The following is a 19,245-nucleotide window of genomic DNA, read 5'->3' on the forward strand; positions in this document are numbered from 1 at the left end:
ACGTAACTGGTTGACTGTGTCCGAATGATGTCCGCCCGCGACTTGAAAAGCACGTGATGTGGCAAAGCCCCGTCGACACCGACACAGCTCAGATTCACACTCCAATCACGATCACCATCTTACTTTCGCACTGAACGTCACGAGCAACAATCGACTGTAACAGACGATCAGGATAAGCAGAACGCGGATAAATATACGAAGTAGAGGCCTGTGTAGCCATCTCCACGCCGAATCTTTCTGAATGGGGCCTTACCTCTCCCGGGAACCATGACGGGACGGTGGAGGCGAAGACGATCCCCTGGGCAACAAAGCACCACAACAGCACGCACCCCAGAGAACCAGACACCCATTACTACATGTTATAAAGGGACAAAAGTGGGTCGCATTTCAGCGTCCAAGAAAACGGCGCCTGTATCCGTCGCTATAAGTGCTCGGTCGGATCCGGTTTATAAACTTCCGTTGCCCAGGCGATCATCGCGGAAACCAACACGTTCATTAACTTCAAATGATGAGAAGATACCGCTCGATCGACCTCTATCGCGGTCTGTTTCACCAAACAGCCCTGCTAACGAGTCCCGGACTAGAAGTCGTGTGAACGAGCGGGCCAGTGCCCAGAATATACCCCAGGATCAGAAGGGTAACAAATCATCCGTACCTGAACTGACAAACGAGGAACAAACAGATACCAAGGGTAAGAAGAGAACTCGGGACCCTTCCTTTGCCGCACCGCGGAAAAAGCATCATACTGGGTCTACCTACCGGGAAGACCCAACAGGGCAGACAGTCAAGGCACCAATCAATGCGGAAACAGGATTGACCACGGCGCAGGACAATGGTTCCAATGCCATAGCGAACAATGCCGATAATCGACCTCTGTCGGCGGTCATTCATCCAGTGGAAGGAGCGTGCTTTGCAGCGGCTTCGACTTTATTGAAGACTCCTACTGGATACCGCAGTTTCCAGAGCACGCCAGACTCTTCACTGTCCCATTTGGATGATGTGGAGCAAATGGAGCCGGCGGTTATATATGGGGTGGATTCTTCCGGTAGGCAACGGAATGGATTCCAATCTCCAGGAGCCTACAGTCCGTTCCTCTTTGACAAGCTAGACCGCGATATTGAACAGCATCTTCATCAAGGAAATGATTCCTTGATTGAAGAGGAGCAACCTTTGAATAGTAATTGCGACCTGACCATGCGGACAGAGGACTTGCTGGAATTTCTGAACGACGACATAGATGGATTCAGTGACGGGGAGGATCTTGTATCCGCCCATAGGTCGGTCAAGACGCCAGAGAGTGAGACTGACCTGCTTAAGGAAGCACGTTGGCCCACGCACCAGTATACGGACGAATCAACCAAAGAGCCGAGAGTGGACACGACAGAAATAAACACCAGAGACGCATCGAATGTCACCACCCATGAGTCTCATGACGCAGGATTGTCCATTGACGATACATATCTGCAAGCTACCGATTTCCAGTATCAATCAGAGGATGGGATTTCGGATCCGAGATTACTTCTTGTAAGCACAGTCACCAGTGCAAGCCCTTTGATGCACATACAACTCACAGAACCCAATCTTCTTAGTCCAATAAAGCATATGGTATCCCGGAGTCAGTGCTGGGCGCATTTAAGGAACGCGGAATCACCTCGCTACTTCCCTGGCAGGTACGCATATGAACGCAACTGCGAGCGAGAGAACGACTGGGAGCATGCGACAAGGACTAACATTTCGCCTGTAGATGGAATGCTTACTGCAGGAAGGCGTTCTGGACGGGAAGAGAAATCTTCTGTACAGTGCGCCTACTTCTGCTGGGAAGAGCATGGTTGCAGATATTCTCATGCTGAATAAAGTCATCAAGACGAAGCGGAAAGCAATCATGATTGTGCCGTTTGTGGCAATCGCCAGTGAAAAGGTTGGCACAGCAAAGGTCTATTGCGCATGTAGCACATCACTAAACCTCTACAACCTAGACGCGGGAAATGCAAAAAATACTGGCCTCCGCGAGCCTTAACATTGTTGGATACTACAGCGATGTGGGATCGTCTTCATTCGATGATGTTGATATAGGTAAGCGTCTCTACTCCTGTGGTTATAGGAACATGTGTCGTCCTGACTTAAATATGTGGTCATGTAGCGTATTGCACAACAGAAAAAGTGAGAGACTTTTTGTCAGCGACCTTGTGGGATTCGACTGATACACGATTTGTCAAAAGGCAAATAGTCTGATTAACAAGCTACTCGAAGAGCGAAAACTTGACTCGTTAGGAATCGTGGTAGTCGACGAGCTACACATGGCCGGAGATCCTTCTCGCGGTTATTTGCTCGAACTACTCCTGACCAAACTGAAGTTCTTGATGAAAGATGATCTTCAGTTGGTTGGGATGTCCGCAACCCTTCCCAACCTTGACTTATTTCGTAAATATGCTCCATGTGCTGCAACGACGATGTACATAGGCATATCTCAGTGTGACTAATTTTAAAATGTTTATATTCAACGTAGAGGGTTGGCTCGATGCTCACTTGTATGTAACACACGATCGCCCAGTACCCTTGACTGAGCATATTAAGTATGCCCATCAAGTCTACGATGTGGCCGGTCGACCAATCCAGACGTTAAAGAAGAATCATCATCTCGATGCTGATATGTTAGGTTAGTCCTATGCGTTTCGGAAATTCTTCAAGCGACCGATGACTGAATGGGACTCAAGGGTCATTGGTGCAACCGGTCATTGATGATTCTGCATCCGTCCTAATTTTCTGCAGTTCCAAAAAGCATTGTGAAAGTACTGCTACATTTCTGGCGCAAATCCTCCGTGATGTCGGGGACGAGGAAACAAAGTTACAACGCTTAAACATTGTGCGGGAACTAGAACGAGCGACTCCGGCAAAGCCAGATGAGCTTCTGCCGAACCTGATAATGAAGGGAATCGCTTTCCATCACTCTGTATGGGCCTTCTCGTTCTCGGATGTATTGTGATGCCTTCTACTGGTGTTAACGGGATTGTGTAAAGGGCGTACTCACTCAAGAAAAGGAAATCATTGAAGATGCGTATCGGGCTGGAATCATTCGTGTCATGACATGCACCTCTACATTGGCCATGGGTGTGAATCTCCCAGCCCGTCGCGTAATATTCCGTGACATGGTAGGTTCCAGGCATCTGAGAGATCTTGAATGTACACGTTCGAAATGTTAATTCATCGTCTCCGCCTTCCTCAGAAAATTGGGAGAAATCATATAAGTGTCAGGGAATACCAGCAAATGAAAGGGCGAGCAGGAAGGAAGGGTCTGGATGCTTATGGCGAATGTTACCTCATGTGTGCACAGTCTGCGGATTTCCAAAGGGCACAACAGCTCGTTCAGGCGGGCCTCGACTGTGTCACGTCATGTCTAATGACGGAGCTGAAAGGAATGAAGAGGGCTTTGCTCGAAGTGATTGTTGCTGGGGTCGCCAACGTCGGTCCAGACTTTGAGGCATACTTGCAAGCGACCCTACTTTACGCCGAGATTGGAGTGTTCAATGAGGAGCTTCGGAAATGCATCGATGGAGCAATCTGCTTCTTATGTGATCATGCCTTTATTTTATGGAATCCTGGAGCAAAACGATTTGAAGCCACTAAACTGGGGATAGCAACAGTTGCGTCTGCACTCGCGCCTGAGGAGGCTCACATTGTATATCTTGAGTTGGACAGATCATCGGCAAATTTTGTTTTAAAGGACGAGGTAGGTTATTTGCATACTGATGTCAGTTTGAAATAGCATATATCTTGACTGTCGACCTGGTTACAAGCTGCATACCGTCTACCACGTCACCCCACCCTACATCCAAATCGAAGTTGACTGGAATCAGCTACGATCTCTCTACATGAATTTCACAGAGACGAGTTCGCATATTGCGCATCTTCTCGGCATTCAGGAGCATGTGTTATACAGCTCTGCGAGACGATCACGACTAACAATCACGGAACAGCGAACCTACAGCCGATTTTATACGGCCCTGGTTCTCAATGATCTGGTCCAGGAAAAACCCTTCGACGTCATCATGAAGAGGTTCCCCAATTTGACACGTGGCATGTTGCAAACCCTGCAGAATCAATCGGCTACCTTTGCTGGACAGGTCAAGATCTTCTGTGAGAAGATGGGATGGGATACTCTGGGCGTCATTGTAACCCATTTTCAAGCTCGTTTGAATTTTGGTGTTGCAAAGGACCTGGTGGATCTTGTCCAAGTTCCACATATTGGAGGTACGTACGTGTTCACCAACATTGGGTGAACTCATATTGAAGTGAATTACAGCCAGTCATGCCCGAAGCTTGTACAAAGCTGGGTATAAAAATGTTGCTTCTTTGGTATGTGGTATTTGTCTTATAAAACTCGACGATGACACCTCGTGGAAGAAACTTATAGACGCATTGCGCAGGCATGTGCATCGGTCGACGAGATTTTTGATGTATTGAATAAAGCTCTGCCGTTCCGGTTACGAAACCCGGATCACGCTGAAGGCAACCGGCGAATTCTGTATCGAGAGGCTCACATCATTCTGAATGGTGCCATTGAGATTGTGCAAACGCAGATCAAGGAGGCCGCTATGGAGGCTGAGAGGAAAAAGAAACTGCTGACCAGGGCCAGAGAGCTTCGAACACCGGCTTCATCTGGCACTAAGGTACATAGTTCAAGTCGTAAGTTGTCTTCGAACACGAGTCTCAACAGTTATCGGACCCTTGGACGTCTATAGAAGGCCCCGAAAATGTGTTCTCCAGAGACCTCGTCCCCACAATATCGTTCAAACCAACTCAGAGAAAGCAATTTTGCAGATACTATAAAAGAACAAAAGGGAGATCTTCCGGATAATGACAGAGATCAGCAGACGACCCCACCCGATCAAATTACAAAATCCGCTCTTTCCGACGAATTTTCAATTGTAAACGTTACGGAAACACAGGAACGCTTTGATATGTTTATCAAACAGTGGGGTGACCAACGAGAATACGTCTGGAACTCATATACTAGACCGTTTGATTCGAAGAGGAGATTAGCTGGACTGTCAATATGCTGGCAGCGCTCAGAGGTTTACTTCCTAGATCTTGTGGACGGAACCTTTAGCTGGGACAAGATTCGCATGGTGTTTGGGCAAAGGTCTACCAAGATCTGCTTTAACACAACAAAACAGCTCCAATATTTGATGCAAAACTGCGTGATACCTGCGGGGGACTTTGATGATCCGAAGGTTGCAGCATGGTGCTTGGAACCAGACTCCCCAGAACCGGATCTGAAGAAGATGTTCAACACGTACTTTCCAGGGCAGAGCTTCAGCGATGTCGGCCCCCCGGAGGCTGCATGTGCTCGAAAAGCCATCCAAACATACCTTTTGATGCAGACAATGCGCAAGCGATTGGACAATCAAGGCTTGTTGGACTATTATGAAAGGGTCGAGATGAAAATTGCCCCTATTCTCGCTCGAATGGAATATATCGGTCTTGGCTTTGTCCATCTTGAATTTCACAAATACTGGAAGGTCTTTACCGAAAAGCTGGAGGACCTCGAACAGCAGGCATACAAAGTGTCCGGTTACACGTTCAGCCTTACCAACCCAAATGAAGTTGCTGGGGTGCTATATGATAAACTTGAATTATCTTATGAAGAGACCATTGCCGGCACATCTCTTGGCTACATCGAGGCGAAGAAAACGGATAACGGCAAACCGATTTTGCGGAGTACCTGTAAAGAAGTTTTGTTGAAATTGGCAGCAAAGCATGAGTTTCCTCGCATCATCATGGAACATCGGAGGATATCCAAGCTTCTTGGTACGCATTTGGTTCCCTTGCGACATAACCAAATCATGAACCAGCATCTTGGTATGCCGAGAATACATTGTACATTTGATACCCACACGGTAGGGAGCAGCAATTTGATTTGTTTGATTCATCAGATTTGCCAATCATCATCACATCCATTATGCAGGCTACTGGTAGAATGGTCGCAAAGGATCCTAACCTGCAGGTAGGCTGCCAATTAGCGTCGTGTTGGAATCAGTCGTTAATCTGCAATTACTTTGCCTAGAATGTCCCACATCCCACAAAGGGACTAACTGAAGCTGGTCTAGACATTGATTCCGCTAATTTGCGAAACGCATTTCAAGCAGCAGAGGGCATGATGTTGGTGTCAGCAGATTATTCTCAAGTAGAATTGAGGCTAATTGGTAAGCTTGGCGCGGTTCTCCACAGTTGAATCACACTGATTCGAACACCGGGCGCCAGCTCACCTGTCGCAAGACAAGAATCTATTGGAGATCGTCAATAGCGGTGACGACTTTTTCAAACTCATGGCCAGTAAGCTTCACGGAAAGCCGCAGGAGCGCGTCACATATGAAGAGAGGGCTAGAGCAAAGGCCCTTTCATACGGAGGTACACGCAGATAAACGCATAATGCTCAAACTTTTCGGGTGTTTAACCGATTCCTCAGTCATGTACGGTAGAGGTGCGCGATCGCTTTCCGAAGAATTGGAAGTCGACCTAGCCGGCGCCGAAGCTTTCCTGCGTGAATTTCAAGCAGCCTACCCGGGTGTTCCCGCCTGGAAACAGCAAACTATTCAAAAGTGCCACGAGAAGGGATACGTTGAAACGATTCTGGGACGGCGCCGGTATTTGCCCGGTATTCATGAAAACAAACTCTCTGTCAGGTGCGTGGCTTTGTAACAGCTTTGGAGAACCAGGTGATGATTCTCATGAGCCACTATTAGGACTCATGCAGAGCGCCAGGCTATCAACACTACCGTGCAGGGATCAGCTGCAGATCTGGTAAGGCCTACATTCCCTGCATCTAGATTGCATTCTTAGAATTGACCGCTAATATTCCTTCGCGGGTCAGGTCAAAGTTGCTATGATCCATGTTGGTAAGTTTTGTTTTAGGCAATGCCACGGCCCAGGAATTGACCGTGCATCTTGTGGTAGACAAAGCATTTCGACATCGCGGTTGGGACTCTTGGATCAGCGATCCTGATAATGTCCGCAAGGTCCCTCATTTGGTTCTTCAAATTCATGACGAATTATTATTTGTGCGTTTTGCTTTGATTTGATATTGCTGGTCCAAATGCTTATATGCATTTTTTGTGTTCACTTTTAGGAGGTCCCAATGCATCTTGTTGACGAAGTCAAGGTAAGAAGGTCATTTCTCATGAGTCTGATGTACCTACTCTGATCATGCGTTTGACAGTCGATCATTGTTGACTGTATGAGCCATACGTTTGAACTGGATGTGCCATTGCCCGTTCGCATGAAGATGGGAAAGAAATGGGGTTCGTTAAAATAATAATTGTGTGTAGAATAATTTAATTCGTAATAGTCTATTGTTCCATATTTTTCTTTTGCATATATGCTCAGGCAGAAGCTCTTTCTACGATGGTCTGCTTAATGCGGTTAACTGGGATGACAGGAAATGCCCATGGTACCCAAACCAACAATTGTAAATACTATCACCGAAAAGGGTTAATTCTGTCTTTCGTTCAACTGGCCCACTGCTTCCCGAAGATATTTTTTCTCCTTTGAATAATGATAATTTAGCTGCAATTCGTCATACCGATGGATGCCAACACGGTCGCCCAAGAATCCCCCGACCAGATCCCGTATCTCTACTAGTTCGTGCCACCGTCTATTTAATGCTACTGCTATCGGAGCAGCGTCTACATCTACTTCCTGTTGTAACTTGCTGCATCTTTCACGAACGGCCTCGTCGCCCTCCGGATACGGATTGGTTGGCTCCTCAAACGCTTCATCTGGAGAGGGACCATCCATGTCAAGGACAATGACGGCTCGCAACGCCATCCAGGGACCATGTATGGGGTGTACGCACAGAAAACAGTTTGGATTACGATAGGCTGTGCCCGATAAATGACAAAGACGTTGGAAATGGACAAATTCCTTGCCGGTATTGTGCGGATATCGGATCAGATACTGTGTTTTGGATGGGACAGTATTCAGTAATGCAGATTCAATAGTTTTGGCTGCATAGTCGTCAAGGGGATTTGAGGTGCCTTTAAAGCTCACAAGATTAGACTGACAGCTTCAACAAATGCGAGGCAAATAAACGACGCGCACCTTCTAGTCGAGATGCCGGGTCTTGTGCCAGGTACGCAATGAACGGGTCCCAAATAGATTTGCTATTGTAGACGAGAATGGCTAGTGTGGAATGAGAGCGATCAAAGGTCGGTAGGGGATATGGAGAGCAGGCGGGATCATTATTGTATCCTGAACATTGACATCAGACAACAAGCACCTAGGAAGATAGTAATAACCAGTACAAACGTTGTACAGGGAATGGCTGGCTAACAGCAAGACCCGCCGGGGACAAGGCATTGGCCAAGCTCTTGACTAGTTGCTTGTAATTGCTCATGCCAATTTCAGTGAGGCAGATCGCAAACACAACAGCAAGTTTCTGATCTTGGGGTTATCTCGTAGACACGTGACCTGGAGTGTTCACCTGGTGACAAACCCCACACTCAACATGTATGTTTTTGATTCTACAAAGATGATGCCAATAAAGAATATGTAAATGTTCTTTCCAAAAGAAGATTGTTGCCAAGAGTCCATCATGTCTCCCGTGGCCATTTGGAGTTGAACGACGACGACGACGACGGCGGCACGACAGTCTCCTCCTCCCATTGCGCGGATTGGAAATTTCGAAATTTTTATTTCCTTTTCATTAGGTGGTTTCATCAATAATTGCAAGCGTTTCATCTGTTTATTCATCAGCTATATAAAGGATTCTGTTCATTTTAGTCTCGCCCCATTTTGCTACAAGAATCTTTACGATGATCAAGCGGATATTTTGGGGAGCAGCTGCAGCTGCAGTCGCACTTTTTCCATCTTTGACTAGCGGACATGCCATTCTACTTTTCCCCACATCTCGCCAGACGGGAACGCAAATGTCTTTCACTGATGTTGGAATCAAGATTGCCACTTTCCCCCCTACTGCTGCACAGCTGAATTCCTGCCTAGACTCAACACCCGTGGCTCCCCAGGAAGCATTTGTCGCCGGCAGCGATGTGACTGTCAAATGGAGCATTACAATCCCGCACCAGGTAGCTATTGGATGGAGTTATCGAGCCCCAATGTTCTACCTTGGTTGAACGACATTCATTCACAGAACCCACCTGGTGTGCGTGTTGCCGTGCAATATGATCCACAAAGCGACTTTATTGTCCTCCAGGATAACATTGATGTGAATGCTTTATGTAAGCACAAAGATGGACTTCCTTTCCATGAGACAGCATCTTACTTTTTTTGATGTAGCGGCTACACTGAGCCTTCCAGCGGACAAGAGCTCCGACACAGCAGTTCTCCAATGGCTCTGGGCTTCGCAGGAAGATGGTGCGTTTTCACTGTCGTGTGACTGATAACCTTTTAGGGGGGTTTTTTTTAATTGTTTGAAAATGTAGGAGGATTCTACATGGCTTGTAGCGATGTTATGATCAAACCTGCAGCGGCTGGGAATACTGGCTTATCACCGCAGGAGCCTGTCTCACCGTCTGCCGCAACTCCCGCTGGCTGCTGAACCCAGAGCAGTCCCAGTAGCCTCTATTGCACCTCCGGGTACAGCACCTTGACCCCGCCGTAAGTACCAAAGACAGGGCCAAAGAGCTATGGCAGCTCCCGTTTACTAGAGGAAAGGTACTTTTTGTACAGGTTCATTTGCCTTGTCCCTTTCAGTTGGGAGAAGTAGAAGTAGAACATGTAGCATTTTCATTGTACAGTTTTTTCAAAATTATTGAAAATATCATGCTTAAAGCGTGCTAAGCGCGATATGCTTGAACAGCAGCATTCTTGTGCGAAAGCCATTTCGCTTCCTGAATTGTGATTTCTTCTGGTTGCGATTTTGAGTCTTACACGACGTGCCGAACAACCACCTTGACACACAAGCACCCCACATTCTCTTCCGACTTTAGAACCTCCCGTTCCTCCGACCTTTCACGCGTAAACGGGTTGGTGATCGTCAACTGACAGCGTGCACACCGCCAGCATTTCGCGTGTTGCCTTTCTAGCGAACCCGGAGCGCCATGCTGAGCGGGTTTTTTATATTCAACGTGAAGGGAGAAGTGCTGATATCGCGACTGTATCGGCCTGACGTAAAGTGAGTTGTAGGCATGGGTGGGAGTGGCCGTAAGAGTAGAGGACACACTGGGAAACTGGCAAAACAACTCGGTGGGGCACAGGAAAGCAACCACGCCAGTGCCCAGTGCGGAAGCATGAAGTACACAAAGTACCTTGAATACGTTGGTCGGAATTGCACAGGAAATGAACAAGCGTTGCAATGTGTTTGAGGTTTATATACGTTGGCAAGAAAATAACGTTGGTCCCAAGGCGTTCTGTTGCAGATGTCTTCCGAATCCAAGTGGTATCCTCTACCGATGTCCGCTCGCCCATTACCACACTCGGAAGCATGTCATTCTTCCACGTTCGACACGAAAACATGTACCTTGTAGGCGTAACGAAGATTAACGCCAATGCTGCGCTGGTGTTTGAGTTTTTGTACAAAGTCGTCAACCTGGGACGAAGTTATTTTGGAAAGTTCGATGAAGACGCCGTGAAGAGCAATTTCACTTTGATATATGAGTTGTTGGATGGTAAAGTGCCGTCTCCACGTCCCTACTTTTGTTTCGTGATTCGAGGAAACGAGTGTTTTGCGTCTTGCTAACTTTTTTCTCTCTCCTAAAGAGATATGCGACTTTGGATTCCCCCAAAACACGGAGGCTGAAACGCTCAAACTCTATATAACAACGGAAGGCGTGCGATCAGAGAAAGCAATGGTCAGTTTTTTTGCTTGCATTTATGGACCAATGCGAGGATGATGGCTAATGCAACGCAACATTCCGTTTTTGACAGAAGGAGGAGGGGTCAAAGATTGCCATCCAGGCGACAGGCGCGGTGGCATGGCGCAGGCCAGATATAAAATACCGAAAGAACGAGGCCTTCGTTGATGTGGTGGAAAGTGTTAATCTCTTGATGAGTGCAAAAGGTACGTAAAGAAACCGGAATCAACTGGTTCTGACTGCCTTGGCTAACTTTACACCAGGAACTGTACTTCGAGCAGACGTTTCAGGCCAAATTTTGATGCGAGCATATCTGTCTGGGATGCCAGAGTGCAAGTTTGGTCTTAATGACAAGGTCTTGCTGGAAAAGGAAGGAAAGCTTGGTACCGCTACTGCAGCGATGCCAGGAGGCGGAAAACGATCTACCGGAGCGGTAGAGCTCGATGATTGTCAATTCCATCAATGTGTCAAGCTTGGAAATTTTGAAAGGGATAGGACGATAAACTTCATCCCGCCAGATGGCGAGTGCGAATTGATGAAGTATCGAACCACCGAGAACATTAACCTACCATTCCGAGTGCATGCAGTAGTAGTGGAACTGTCAAAGAATCGCATGGAATTCAAAGTATCAGTGCGATCCCAATTCACGGGCAAAATATTTGCGCAGAACGTGCAGCTCAAAATACCAGTGCCGACAAATACCAGTGGAGCAAAGTGCTTGGTAACTGCTGGAAAGGCAAAATACGTCGGGAGCGAAAATGCGCTCGTTTGGAAGTACGTGTTTTGTTCCCAGCATTTTGGACATGGTCACCCATATTAATTGGCATGATGATTAGAATATCACGATTCCAAGGGCAACAAGAATACCTACTCAGCGCGGAAGCCGAACTGACTCCAACTACTAATAAGAAGGCATGGTCGCGGCCACCGATCTCGATGGACTTTCAGGTGAGTGTGTGTTATTACGTTCTTCAGTGGCGCATACATACGCTGAAGCCATCATTTCACTTTTTAGGTCTTGATGTTCACGGCTTCCGGCCTCATGGTTCGGTTCTTGAAAATATTCGAAAAGAGCAATTACCCAAGTGTGAAATGGGTACGCTATATGACGAAACCTGGGACCTACCAGATTAGGGTAAGACGAACGCAATGTTTCCTTAGAATACAGTGACACTAACGCCCGCCCTGCACCGTAGTTTTAAGATCTTGCGGTTGGTACTGCAATATACAGTCGTACCCCAGCCGGGCTATGTACGGTACTATTGTGTCATCACAGTAGGCGTTATTGGAAAATCGTAGTTAAAATGATCATAAACAAACAGGATGGTTGCAGTTTATAATTTCAAATAATAAGCGGAAGTCACCTTCCCTAATTTGCCTCATGGCATGCATTGTATACAGAACACAACATTTTTATCTAAATAGACTAATAACAGATCTTACGGTTGATCGAGATCGCTCAGTTGGACTGGCTCTTCTCGCACAATTCAAACGGATCTGATTGGGGAAAATCTGGCGTTCATTCGAATAGGAATGGAGAGTAGATTTGAGTACCGCTTTCGCGATCATGTAAGACGTGGTGCCAAAAGGTACCTGCAATGGTTTCCAAGTTATCAGTCGGGTATGAGTGGGATACGGCAGTCATCGAGGCGAGGTATCCATTATTGAAGCTGCTGTCATCAAGTGGTAGGTGGAATGCTATAGGATTCGCCATAGGTTCTCCTTCTGCAGCACCAGCCACTCGATTTGGCGGCGATACTTGATTGAGTGATTCGGATACGTTGGGCGATGCGTCCCCGGCTGTTGATGGATGGGGACTGCCAGCCGTTCTTCTATCAAGCGCACTGTGCTCGAATGATGGGGATTTGATGGGGACAACAACGCTTGGAAGGGATACTTTCCCAGTTTCATGTAAAGGTGGATGAACTCCTTTATCCCCACTTTCTGAAGTTGATGAAATAGAAGAAATTGACAGTCGTGCTTTCTTTGTTGAGCTTTCCTTGCGTTTCTTCAGGGGGGTATATTTGTAGTCGGGATATCGGAGCATGTGTTCTTTGCGTCCCATTTCGGCTTTCTTGCGGTAATACTCTTTGACTGCTTCTGGCTCATTTCTCCACATTTCTCCAATAATGACTGAGATATCCTTGTTGTTTGCGCCTGCGTGTTTCGCGAGGACCTCGTGCTGCTTTTCCATGCGATCTGGTACACATCAATATGATAAGTAAGCGCGCATTCAGACGAATGCGTTTCAATACTTACACGTCATAAAGGAGTTTGCTGGGCGTGGTATTCGTTTAGGAGCAGCAGGCTTGGGATTTGTGGACACAAGGTATGATGGAAAGCCATATTGTGTTGTCGGAAATGAGGTTACGGGGTGGGGTGCAGAAGGGACCATTACGGGGGTATACCCTTCCGGCACCAAAACGAGCTGCTGTCCGGCAGTACTGTATACGTGCCGTGCGGGTAAGACTTGAGGTGCTCCCGGCTGGGGTACGAGAGGTCCTGGCTGTTGATACATTTGCATTGTGGGTAGCGTTTGCATCGGCGCTATGGACGCTGGGGCACCACCCGCCATATGACGCTGCACTTGTGCCATCATCATTGGGTCGTTTATAGAGTACCCCGTCATTGGTGGAGTCTGCTGGTATACTACTGCAGGCGTTGGCTGAAGAGCGGGTTCAGAAGATCGCAAGTAAGAATATGTGTTTGGGATGGTCACGAACGGCATAACTGCTCCGGCTGACCAAAATCGAAGGCGACTGTGGGAGATGGGTGTGTAATCAATTCGGTAATCTCGCACGCCAATGAGCAGTAATTAATTGAAAGGAGACAGGGAAGGAGTATGTGTTTAATCTGGTAAAATCTTACTGCGCTGCACTGCGCACGGCGTGTCCGTCTTGCGTACTATGGAGCACGTCTCCTTTAATGCATCAAAGGCATTAACGGGGCTATGTCTTGCTTTTATGTTCATACCAGCGGATGTCTCACGCAATTGGTACTGATGGCATGGTAAACATTGTGATTTAGGGTAGGGGTCGGAAGACAACTGGGACAGCTGCTGCGCGGCGGAACTACCGAGGGCGCACTTACCTAATCACACTATTGTTCTGGAGCCACGGCCGTGTTCTGATACCTGGGTCTCCCAGCTGTCCCGAAAGCCGCAGTTGCGTCTGGGGAACTATGGTGCCCGTAACCGGAAACGTCAGTCGTTCCCCACGAGGAATATGCTGCTATACAAGTGATGGGCGTTGTCATCTCCTTGCATGCTTCTACCAAGAAATCGGAACCAACGAGACTGAACACGAGGGATGTTTATGCCCTTCAATTGAATTGTGCTAGAAGAATGGTTCCAAAGGGGTCTTCAGGCGTCAACTCTGCAAAGGCAAAGAGGGTTCCGTTTGTCATTCACGAAAAAACCGGAGAGCGGGACGATTATGCTTTTTGAGCTGCAAAGTTCGATATCAAGGACTTAAGGACCACTTTGTTTTAATGAACTGAAGGAGATCCAAAGACCTGGAATTCTTGTTCTACTTGTCGCTGTCGTGTTGGATAATCATATTAATCATATTCGCATTGGCCCCAGGGTCCAGGTTTCTGAACGTTCGGAGACGTCATGCATTCAGGCCGAGACATACTGACTGAAATTGGAAGCACCGGAGTTCATCCGGTTGGCGGTGTTTAACCCTGATAAGCAGTCGCTAATGCTTACGTGCATATCACCTAAAACGTATCAACGCGCAATACGGAACGCGATGGTAGCTTTCTCCTAAATCAGACAAGCAGGTCCAGCACAAGGGTCACATATCTAGCTAGTTTGACAGACTTGTATCAGATATGCACATCTTGTCGCACCATTCATCCAAAATATAAAACCATTAGGCACAAATAAATTAAGAAAAAAAAAGACATCAGGTCTACTGTCGGGGAAATGGATGTTTTCCGACAGTGGAGGAAGGCAGTGATTTGACATCCACGGCTATATCTGCTGGTAAGTCTTGACAAAAGACGAGATAAATTCCGAAAGTGGGAATGAGGTATAAAAGAAAGTGACAATACCAGTTTTGCCTGGGGGATATATCGCTTGCAATGAGATGGTGAAAATAATTCAGACGCGCATCATAATATCAAATATCGCCCAAGTTGAAATCTTTCAGATCTAGCTTGCAATCCAATGTAAGACGTCGTGATAGAAGAGTATATTAGTCAGTGGGTGACCGTAATACCCGACAGGCAAAAAGGAAAATGCATCTTTATTTGAAGTCCGATCATAATCCTTCTTCGAGGAATATCTTGTCCTCATGCTTCGTGAGCACTGACAAGTGCAGGATATTCCCAGCATGGCCGAAGCTTCCCTTGCCGACAGAGGTCGTATGCAATCCATGACGTTTGCTCATAGTACGAATCAATCGACGGGTCCATTGAATAAACGAAGCCTTAGCTTGCCTTCCTTAAAATTGGGCAACGATGGTGGTCCAAAGGCAGGGACGAACACATTACGTGTTTTGAAGACGAGAGGATGGGTTCCACTTATGATAGCAGCTTTGGAAGGGGAGGCGCCCAAAAAATCTGGGTCGGAGCCCACGCCAGGGCGACTGGCTCAAAGCACTTATCCAGAGAGCGAGCTCTTATCAACCGGACACAGTCAACAAAACCTACCTAGCAAACGGCCTCCAGGTCGATCGAAGGTTACAGAATACGGTGCAGCTTTTTCAGCTAGGATTCCAGAAGTAAACAGCCCGGAAGATAGGTCAGCTGGAACTAAGGAATCTTCAAGGAAATCTAATTATGAGGCATCCACGAAGTACAGTTCATCGGCTCTGCAAAATCGATCTTCGCCGAGGGCATTTCAAGCTGCAGGTGAGCGATCCATGAACACCAGAGTCAGATCGGCATCCTATTCGCAAGAAACCAGAAGCCAGCAGACGAGAGATTTTAATTCGGCACATTCGACGTCCCAAGCATCAGATATTAATTTTGGACAAGATGCAAAGAGTTTGGCAGATGCGATATCAAGAGGCGATGCGGGCAATACTCCTCAGCACGCAGCAATGATCGTTTCAGCTGCCAATCATCTCTTGGAAGCTGCAAACAAAGAGATACAGAGTAATAACGACCCACGATATCAAGCTGAGATGAAAAGATTGATAACTGAAGTTAAGCAAAGTAAGACAATTCGTTCAGGTTAGCATGGCAGATTGCCCAATTTAGTGATATATCCTGCAGTTCTTCCCGAGTTTCGTTCAAAGGCCTGGATATCGCTAGGATCGGGCAATGCACCTCCCTTAGAGACTGCTATGGAGGTCCTTGGTATACTTAATACAGTGACATCCAGGCTCACAGATCTTGGGAACTTCATGAAACACAATCCTAGTCAAAATCCTGCGAAGGATGTACGGCCTTCTTACGGCCAAGTGAATGAGTCTGTGTTGGATACTCGACGAAATTTGAAGCCAGAATCGCTTCATTTATCAGTATGTATGGCTTTCCTAACTAGATTGGAATCTTGCAGCTGATTTATGGAATTGCTTATAGTCGCAGGAAAGCCAAGAAGCTACCCCGAATTTGAGTGCCAAAGGGCCGATAAAGCCCCACTACCAATCATCTGAGATGCTGCATAAATTCTCAATCGCAAATCCCCCCAAATCAAGCTCCACGAAGGAGGAAGATTCACTGCACATGAGAAGATTATCTGAAATGGACAATAACGAATCGCCGTATGTATCTGCTCCTGAAATCCCGTTAGTAGACGAAACCTTGCAGGCGACAACGGTGGAAGCTGCAACGATGTTTGCAAAGCCTGAAAATAGATCCCAAAATCCGAAGCAGGTACGCGATGAGACTGTATATGCTCCTCTGGCAGGAATTTTAAGTTGTTTATCTAGGCAAGTTTACCACCTACTACCTCCTCGGAATCTTCTTTTGCCAGCAAGAAACATGCCGTTTCTCCACTACAAGAAGCCACCACAAGAAATCCACTCCAGCAGGGCAACCCGAGCACCAGAAGGTCACATGCAAGACAACCTTCCGATGTCATGCAAGATATTCCAATAACTAAGAACTACCAACCTTGGATAAGAGAACCGACAGACAAGACACCCGGTTCTGCACACCAAAGTATCGCTTCCGGAAATACTGGAGTAGCTACAGATGTAGATAACGCTTGGGTTGAGGAAGTGCAACCCTTGCAAGATTCTCTTGTATGGCGACCACAGACTGGATCGCTACCTAGCGATGGCGCGGTCGAAACCGGTGAGTTTTCAATGACGGGAAACACGAGTCCAGCAGAGAACATCGGTGTGAACTCGCAGAATCAGCAAGTTCTAGTGAGGAACAGATTTCATTCCCCTCTGGATGAACCTTCAAGTATCGAAACCGAACCATTGATGGATGCTGGATTGCGACTACGGTCGCAAAGAAGGTTGGAATATAATAGCATCCTTCCTGATGCATCTACCAGCATTCAAACTGCGGGCATTGGGCAGATTCAACCAGATAGGGCCGCTCCATTCGACTCTCAAACTTCAACAAGCAACGCACATATAAAAATGAAGTCTCAAGCAGAAGCAGCACCATTAATTCCGTACAACCGTACCTCCAAAGTATCCGGCGCGGCAATAGCTGGGACAGACACCGTTGCAGAAGCTATTGGAAAAATTCCCAACCCACCTGTTAACAGCGGACCTATTTTTGTGGTCAACTGGGCTCCGGGAGGAGACCTCCCATCCGCACAAGATGTGTCCGCGGAACAGGGAACAGTCGCAATTCGCCCCCAGCAGCATGTAGCAAAATTAGCAGCAGAGCAGTCAGAATTGGTAAAGCCATCAAAAGCCAAGCATATCACGGAGGATTTCGGTACAACACCGGCTGCAGAGTCTAGTCTGGCAGGCGGAGAGGTAGTTCCACAGGCAGCCGTGTCAGGAGGGAGCAATACCGTTATCGTAAAAAACAACCCTGTGGATGCCCAAGCACCAGTGGTTCAGCAGAATTTGCATTCTCAACAGCAAAATGAAACAGAAGGTGAATCGGCTACCGTTGAAGTTTACGATGTTTATGGCACTCGAAAACGACTTCGATTTTGTCCCTGGATATCTTGGCGAAGCGACGGTGGTGGGGGAAGCCGAAGGCGAAATCGCAGCGGACCTTGTGCGGCCTGCTGCTCCTGCAGAACCCTTTGTAAGGGAGTGTGTGGAACATTGTTATTAGGGTTCTTGGTCCTGCTTTTCTTGACGAATCTAGTGATTCTGAACGTCTCCGTGGTTCGAGATACCATTAATATGAAGAGCGCCCTGGCGAATATCGTTATTCCACCGGATGGTGGATCTACAACTATCCGGACCTCGTCCACCACCACCCGAAGCTCTTCTGCCGCGGTCTCAATTACATTATCAAGTATGTTACCCAGCGATATTCCAATTATCAGCGCGCACCTATCAGAGAGCACGACCATTTCTTCCACCAGTTCCCTTACTAGTTCCATGTCTTGGACCTCGTCGAACATAATTTTGAGCACTTCTTCTATTTCTTCGCCGTTGAGTCTTACAGAAACCGCTTCCACGTCGCTCTCTGGAAGCCAGTCATCAACCTGGAGTGCAGTGGCAAGCACAAGCACAACTTCGAGTACTACCTTATCAAGTTTTTCGCAGTCAAGCTCGAATGTGGTAGCCAGCTCAAGCTTGTTGTCAACCTTCGACTCATCTACAAGTATGCTGAGCGCCACGACATCACAGAGTGCCTCTGACTTTTCAACCAGTCCATCCTCTTCCGGTTCAACTCAACAGTCAACTATGTCATCAAGTCAATCTCTGGCTTCTGAAATATCCAGCGTATCTACGTCTACGTCTGGGTTGACAACACCTTCCACATCATCCAGTGCAATTCAGACGTCGTACACGGGGTGGAGCCAAACATCAAGTAGCATGCCGCTTCCGAGCTCGAGTGTGTCGTCATCTCAAACTGCGGGCGGATCATCCACCTCTAGCAGTGCGTCCGCTAGCGGATCGTTACCCCCCACGTCAAGCTTTAGTATGTCCTCAAGCGATGTCTCCTCGAGTACCACAACGATGTCCAGTAGTACTTCCAATTATGTCCTCAGCTCCAGCATAATGTCGTCGTACAGTGAGGCAAGCATGACATCCAGCAGCTCAATAACTGACTCCATAACCGTCACACGAATATCAAGCAGTGAAACAGCTAGCTCAAGCGAATCATTCAGTAGTAGCGTGCCTACCTCTACTGATATATTGAGCTACACACAGACATCTAGCGCTTCTCAGACGCCGCGAAATAGTGTCACCGAGACGCCTACCCCCACGCCCACTTCGAGCGAGGTAGTCAGCTCTGAATCCGTATCCGGGACAGTAACCTCCAGCACCACGTCTAGCCTATCATCAACTCAAGCACCTACCTCCAGCGCGACATTTAATTTGACATCGCAAGC

The 19,245-nt window shown here is 47.3% G+C and overlaps 6 protein-coding genes across 6 annotated transcripts; 4 read left to right on the forward strand and 2 right to left on the reverse strand.

Moving 5' to 3' along the window:
• Positions 1-116: 116 nt before the first annotated feature.
• On the forward strand, positions 117-7,359 carry SPPG_01983 (uncharacterized protein). The gene is made up of 23 exons (XM_016750289.1): positions 117-1,524; positions 1,590-1,670; positions 1,745-1,918; positions 1,977-2,073; positions 2,141-2,160; positions 2,220-2,421; positions 2,507-2,656; positions 2,715-2,950; positions 3,018-3,149; positions 3,224-3,727; positions 3,795-4,248; positions 4,301-4,353; positions 4,425-4,667; positions 4,740-5,897; positions 5,966-6,004; positions 6,065-6,203; positions 6,262-6,408; positions 6,467-6,683; positions 6,744-6,801; positions 6,872-6,896; positions 6,955-7,058; positions 7,127-7,159; positions 7,217-7,359. Exons 1-23 carry the CDS (start codon positions 268-270, stop codon positions 7,310-7,312), a joined length of 5,619 nt encoding a protein of 1,872 aa, XP_016610942.1. The 5' UTR covers positions 117-267; the 3' UTR covers positions 7,313-7,359.
• Positions 7,311-8,408, reverse strand: SPPG_01984 (uncharacterized protein). The gene is made up of 3 exons (XM_016750290.1): positions 8,305-8,408; positions 8,098-8,247; positions 7,311-8,033 (listed from the first exon to the last, which is right to left on the reverse strand). The coding sequence occupies exons 1-3, from the start codon at positions 8,390-8,392 to the stop codon at positions 7,489-7,491; spliced, it is 783 nt and encodes a 260-aa protein (XP_016610943.1). The 5' UTR covers positions 8,393-8,408; the 3' UTR covers positions 7,311-7,488.
• A 402-nt stretch (positions 8,409-8,810) lies between these two features.
• On the forward strand, positions 8,811-9,553 carry SPPG_01985 (uncharacterized protein; the record flags this gene model as incomplete). The annotated part of the gene is made up of 4 exons (XM_016750291.1): positions 8,811-9,080; positions 9,146-9,233; positions 9,292-9,369; positions 9,438-9,553. The coding sequence occupies 4 exons, from the start codon at positions 8,811-8,813 to the stop codon at positions 9,551-9,553; spliced, it is 552 nt and encodes a 183-aa protein (XP_016610944.1).
• A 502-nt stretch (positions 9,554-10,055) lies between these two features.
• SPPG_01986 (uncharacterized protein) lies at positions 10,056-12,107 on the forward strand (the record flags this gene model as incomplete). Its single annotated transcript, XM_016750292.1, has 8 exons — positions 10,056-10,129; positions 10,360-10,622; positions 10,714-10,805; positions 10,882-11,014; positions 11,072-11,582; positions 11,645-11,756; positions 11,824-11,904; positions 11,970-12,107. 8 exons carry the CDS (start codon positions 10,056-10,058, stop codon positions 12,105-12,107), a joined length of 1,404 nt encoding a protein of 467 aa, XP_016610945.1.
• Positions 12,108-12,129: 22 nt separating this feature from the next.
• On the reverse strand, positions 12,130-13,822 carry SPPG_01987 (uncharacterized protein). The gene is made up of 3 exons (XM_016750293.1): positions 13,068-13,822; positions 12,402-13,007; positions 12,130-12,320 (listed from the first exon to the last, which is right to left on the reverse strand). Exons 1-3 carry the CDS (start codon positions 13,534-13,536, stop codon positions 12,268-12,270), a joined length of 1,128 nt encoding a protein of 375 aa, XP_016610946.1. The 5' UTR covers positions 13,537-13,822; the 3' UTR covers positions 12,130-12,267.
• Positions 13,823-15,145: 1,323 nt separating this feature from the next.
• On the forward strand, positions 15,146-19,230 carry SPPG_01988 (uncharacterized protein; the record flags this gene model as incomplete). The annotated part of the gene is made up of 5 exons (XM_016750294.1): positions 15,146-15,971; positions 16,032-16,279; positions 16,341-16,634; positions 16,691-19,165; positions 19,219-19,230. 5 exons carry the CDS (start codon positions 15,146-15,148, stop codon positions 19,228-19,230), a joined length of 3,855 nt encoding a protein of 1,284 aa, XP_016610947.1.
• Positions 19,231-19,245: the final 15 nt, after the last annotated feature.

This window comes from Spizellomyces punctatus (assembly GCF_000182565.1).
Source record: "Spizellomyces punctatus DAOM BR117 chromosome Unknown supercont1.3, whole genome shotgun sequence".
Classification (NCBI taxonomy): Eukaryota; Fungi; Chytridiomycota; class Chytridiomycetes; order Spizellomycetales; family Spizellomycetaceae; genus Spizellomyces; species Spizellomyces punctatus.